Source organism: Gastrolobium bilobum, unplaced genomic scaffold (genome assembly GCF_033153095.1).
Source record: "Gastrolobium bilobum isolate Gb01-03AN ecotype WA unplaced genomic scaffold, APGP_CSIRO_Gbil_v1 utg159118, whole genome shotgun sequence".
Taxonomy (NCBI): Eukaryota; Viridiplantae; Streptophyta; class Magnoliopsida; order Fabales; family Fabaceae; genus Gastrolobium; species Gastrolobium bilobum.
The window spans coordinates 683-6,764 of record NW_026898159.1 but is presented as its reverse complement, the minus strand read 5'-3'; the positions used below and the strand labels follow the sequence as shown (position 1 = coordinate 6,764).

The window sequence follows — 6,082 nt, the reverse complement described above, 5'->3', positions numbered from 1 at the left end:
TAAATAAACAGTTTGATTTTAGGATCTGGATCCTCTCGTGTGAAAATTCACATGATCGTGTCATGTGGGGAATCATAACCTTACAAAGATGAATCAATGGTAATAAAAGAGGAGAGAAAAAAATGTTAAAATAAGTAGTTACGAAACCATAATCGTTGATTTACTTTTGTATGGTTGTGATCTTCTCACATGACCATATCATGTTTTTTTTTCCATATGAGAGGATCTATTTCCCTGATTTTGCTTGTGATGTCCTAAAGGTCAAAGGTCTCGTCTTAGAGTGCTACGCGCTCTTAACTAATTAATTTCACTTTTCTATATTTTTTAGATTCACTCTTTAATTAATTTTCGAAGTCTAAATCTGTAGTTGTAAAAAACTAATCCCACAAACTACCAAAAATAAAATAAAATTAATCCCACTATCATTATTATCTTTGGTGTGGCAAAATGTCATAGGTGCAACTTACAGGAAAAGTAAACTGGAGAAAATATCATGTTACTTTAATACCTTACATATTTTATGGAAATTAAAAAAGTTTAAAAAATTAGGGTGTGTGTGTTAGGAGTGTGTGTAGTGTAGGGTGTTGTGTTCAATTCTATGTAACCTAAAAAAAAAAGAAATTAGACGGAGGATGAAGGAATGTTTTTAGTCAATTATTTTTATAACCGTTAAGTTATTTCAATCCGACAGTTACTATACAGTTGTACTACCTACGAAACGCTGTTGTTGGTCTCTTCGTTTTAGTTAAAATTTTGGAATTGTTGGAGATTCCATATTTGACAGAGTTAATCATTTAAAGCCATTTATTATCACGTGTGCACAATCATAAAAAAGGAAACATAAAGAATAAAATAAATCTAAATTTTAAATATGTATAGAATATCTAAATTTTGAAGCTGTAGATATACTTTTAGTTGTGTAATATTTATAAAATCGGGATTTAAGATATGATTTACCCAAGATTACGAGATTAAATTCAAACCATACAAACCTTATTTACAGTTGAAGGCTTAACAAAAAAAAAAGATTAGTTTACCGAAAAAAAAGGAAAAAAGAAAGAACATTAGTTTACCGAGAAGTTGAGAATATTAGGGAAGGGGTCCTTTGCTATTGTCTACCTTGCTGCCATGGTTGCTCCAGAGAAATGCATAGGGAATGTGGTGGCTGTGAAGAGTTCAATGCCTCACTCAATAGGTTCATTGATGAGAGAAGAAAGTATAATCAGATCGTTGATTGGTTGTGAAGAATTGCTTCAATGCCATTTTGGCCAATTCACTATTGAGAAGGGTGAATTCATCTATAATCTTGTTATGAAATTTGCACCTTATGGTTCTCTCTGAGACTTAATTAGGAAGGGGCCACTGTTTGAAAGTGAGGCAAAAATCTATACCATTATGCTTCTTAAAGGGCTTTCTTGCATTCATCAAGCTGGAGTTGTTCAAGAATGATGCTGAGTATTGTGATTTAAAGCCCGATAACATTCTTCTCTTTCCTTCATCCAAGAATGATGCAAAGTATCAACTCAAGATTGCAGATTTTGGATTGTCCAAGACTAAAGAAGAGATTATCAATGCTGAGTATTGAAATTTCAGGTTTAGAGGGACACCATTATACATGTCACCAGAATCAGTTAAGGGTCATATTGAAACATCATTGGATATATGGTATCTTGGATGTATAGTCATATAGATGATCACTGGGTTATATGTATAGAGGAACCCTCCAACTTCAAAGGAGATGATTCCAACTACAAATGAGATGATGTACAAGCTTGCTGTCTTTGAAGAAGCACCAAAGATTCCTAATGGAATAAGTGAGGATTGCAGAGATTTCTTGAGCAAACTTTTCATCAAGAATCCTAGTCAGAGATGGACTGCTAGCAAGCTTCTCCACCATCCTTTTCTATTTTCTCCATATGATTCTTTTAGAGGTTATGAAAGATTTCATATGGTTAATTCGTTGTCCTCATATTTCACTTATGATTGTAATTGGTTATTATTTAAGGCATAACTTTCTGGTTTTGTTGGGTAAGAGGATGCCTTTAGGGTACAAATTTTGTTTGTGTATGCTTTCTGTTTCGTTCTTGACGACAAATAAAATTTCAAATAAAATCTCATTTGATATATTTTATTTCTCACAAACATAATTTAAATTTAAATCAAGTAATCCTTCTTCCTTAGAAATTTAGAATATTTATTTAATTATTTTATTTATTAATACAAATTTTTCAAATTGATTTTTGAGTTTAAATCACAAATTAAATCTTTATTTTGTTTTTCATATTAATAATAATTTTTATTTTTTTAATTTAAATCACACATCAAATCTTGATTTATTTTTTATATTAAATCACAAACCCAAAACTCAGAGGCTTCTGAGTTTAAAAATGTGACACATGTCAACACCTGACACGTCATCAATGACGTCTAAATTGAGTTTCAATCAAGAGGCAATCACGCCTAATTTAGGTAATTTTATTTTTGAAAAACATTCATAAGCTATAATTAATTTTAGACCACAAATAATAACCTAGAAGCTTATAACATGAATCATTAATTTCAAAAATAATATCCTTCTTCCTTAGAGATTTAGAATATTTTTATAATTATTTCCTTTATTTCTACAGATTTTTCAAATTGATTTTTTAGTTTAAATCACAAATCAAATCTTTATTTTGTTTTCCTTATTAACTATAATTTTTACTTTTATTTTTAATTTAAATCACAAACCAAATTTTTGTTATAATAAAAAAATTATTATAAAAAAAATTTAAATCACAAATTAAAATTTTATTTATTTTTTTATATTAAATCACAAATCCAGAACTAAGAGGCTTCTGGGTTTAACCGCTCTTATAATATCATTCTTGCAAATTTAAATTGTGTTTGTGAGAAATAAAATATGTCAAATGAGATGTCATTGCGTAGATCTCGAAAAGTTATGTGAAATCAAAAAAAGAATTACCTGATTTCAATACCTGAGTCAAAAGTTATGGCCTTCGTAAGTTTTATGATTAAATTATTTTTTTTTGGAAAAGAAATATGACACGTGTCAACGAGTGACGCCTAAATTAGGCGTGATTGCCTCTTGAGTGATGCCCAAGTTAGGCGTCTTTAGTGACGCCCAAATTGGACGTCATATTGTGCAATAAATGTGTAATTATTTTCAAAATTGTAATAAATACGTAATTAATTTATTTAAAAGCATTAAATTAATTTTTTTGCCTTCATAAGTCATAATTAATTTCAGACCACAAATAATAACCCAAAAGCTTATAGCATTAATCTTTAATTTCGAAAATAATATCCTTCTTCCTTACAGATTTATAATATTTATTTAATTATTTCTTTTATTTTTACAGATTCTTCAAATAGATTTTTTAGTTTAAATCACAAATCAAATATTTATTTTGTTTTCCTTATTAATAATTATTTTTATTTTTATTTTTAACTTAAATCCCCAACCAAATTTTTGTTATAATAAAAAAATTATTATAAAAAAAATTAAATCACAAATCAAAATTTTATTTATTTTTTTATATTAAATCACAAATCCAGAACTTAGAGGCTTTTGGGTTTAACCGCTCTAATAATACCACTCTTGCAAATTTAAATTGTGTTTGTGAGAAATAAAATATGTCAAATGAGATGTCATTGCGTAGATCTCAAAAATTTATGTGAAATCAAAAAAAGAATTACCTGATTTGAATACCTGAGTCAAAAGTTATGGCCTTCGTAAGTTTTATGATTAAATTATTATTATTTTTAGAAAAAAAATATGACACGTGTCAACGAGTGACGCCTAAATTAGGCGTGGTTTCCTCTTTAGTGATGCCCAAGTTAGGCGTCTTTAGTGACGCCCAAATTGGACGTCATATTGTGCAATAAGTGTGTATTTATTTTCAAAATTGTAATAAATACGTAATCAATTTATTTAAAAGCATTAAATTAATTTTTTTGCCTTCATAAGTCATAATTAATTTCAGACCACAAATAATAACCCAAAAACTTATAGCATTAATCTTTAATTTTGAAAATAACATTCTTCTCTTTCCTTCATCCAAGAATGATGCAAAGTATCAACTCTAGATTGTAGATTTTGGATTGTCCAAGACTAAAGAAGAGATTATCAATGCTGAGTATTGGAATTTCAGGTTTAGAGGGACACCATTATACATGTCACCAGAATCAGTTAAGGGTCATATTGAAACATCATTGGATATATGGTATCTTGGATGTATAGTCATATAGATGATCACTGGGTTATATGTATAGAGGAACCCTCCAACTTCAAAGGAGATGATTCCAACTACAAATGAGATGATGTACAAGCTTGCTGTCTTTGAAGAAGCACCAAAGATTCCTAATGGAGTAAGTGAGGATTGCAGAGATTTCTTGAGCAAACGTTTCATCAAGAATCCTAGTCAGAGATGGACTGCTAGCAAGCTTCTCCACCATCCTTTTCTATTTTCTCCATATGATTCTTTTAGAGGTTATGAAAGATTTCATATGGTTAATTCGTTGTCCTCATTTTTCACTTATGATTGTAATTGGTTATCATTTAAGGCATAACTTTCTGGTTTTGTTGGGTAAGAGGATGCCTTTAGGGTACAAATTTTGTTTGTGTATGCTTTCTGTTTCGTTCTTGATGACAAATAAAATTTTGAATGATGAGAAGTGTTGTATGTGTTAATTATTTTTTTTGGTTTCTGTTCCGTTATTGGTTGATGGTTGGTTCTGCATGTGTCACGTTGTTATTTACTGTTCTGTTATTAATCACTATCCAATAATAGATAAGCATCAGGTAAGAAATCTACTTGATGAGTTGTTCTGTTATTAATCACTATCCATTTCTAAAAGATACTGTTTGAATATATTGAGCATCTGTAGCTGTTTTATATTGATTTGACTGTGAACTTAAAAGTTGATACGTGAGTGCAGAGAGCTATTGTATCTTGTTAAGTTGATTTTATTTGGTTAAAACAATGATCTTGCATTGAATATCTGCATCGCTCTATAATTAGCTATGGTCGTCACATTCAACATCCTGCTTACTTCTGTATTCTCGCTTGAATTGGAAAATCTTGTGATAGATGAGTTTGTGTAGTTGAATAATTGTCACTTAACCAAAATTGTTACTATAGTTTGAGTTTGAAGTCATATAGTAGTGATCTCTGTCATATCTGATAAACCTGCTATGATTTGATTCAGTTAGTGCTTCATTTGTTCTAATTTGGTCTAGTAGCTCGAGTAAGTGTCATTTGAATTAATCTGATTGGGTAGTAATTGTCTTTTGCAAAGTATTTTTAGTCTGAAAATAAAATCTATCTTCTTATCCATTAATATCTGGTTTGCTTTGTGAAGACAGCTTATTGGTTGTTCTGTTTAAGTTTAATTTATCCGAGTAAGTTATTGTTTTTCACTCGAGTAAATCCTATATAAATAGAAGATGCATTGATTGTAACAGTCTGAATAGCTGATCCTCTGTACTAACTTGTATTTCCTTTGCTGCTGTTCTCATATCTGAATATCGTATTAATTTATATACAAAGGTTGCATATTAATGCTGCCTGCCAATCAGCCTTGTACATTTATTCTGTTGAGTGAAACCTTATAAACTGAGTAAATTGCAATGAATGATATCTAGCTGATTTAGTCATATGCTAGTTGTCATATTGTTTCTGTTATGGAACTATTTTGTGGTTCTTTGTTCTGATTTAATTGCAAAATTAGTGAATACTGTTTTAAATAAATAATTGAATTGTGTTGGTCTGTTACCTCCCCTGTTACACGTATTGCTTATGATATAAATAAGTCTTTTCAATTTGTCGTGCTTGGTAAATATTTCAAGTACAGTGTGTAGGCAAAAAAATTAATTTAATGCTTTTTAATAAATTAATTATGTATTTATTACAGTTTTGGAAATAATTACACATCTATTGCACAATATTACGCCCATTTTGGCGTTACTAAAGACGCCTAAATTGGGCGTCACTCAAGAGACAATCACGCCTAATTTAGGCGTCACTCATTGTTGACACGTGTCATATTTTTTTTCCAAAAAAAAAAAAATCTTAAAACT

The 6,082-nt window shown here is 29.7% G+C and overlaps 1 protein-coding gene across 1 annotated transcript; it reads left to right on the top strand.

Moving 5' to 3' along the window:
- Window positions 1-1,128: 1,128 nt before the first annotated feature.
- On the top strand, window positions 1,129-4,512 carry LOC133313368 (mitogen-activated protein kinase kinase kinase 20-like; the record flags this gene model as incomplete). The annotated part of the gene is made up of 4 exons (XM_061514731.1): window positions 1,129-1,308; window positions 1,409-1,578; window positions 1,717-1,951; window positions 4,276-4,512. Coding segments are annotated over exons 1-4 (822 nt in total), but the record flags the coding sequence as incomplete, so codon positions are not given.
- Between the last annotated feature and the right edge of the window lie 1,570 nt (window positions 4,513-6,082).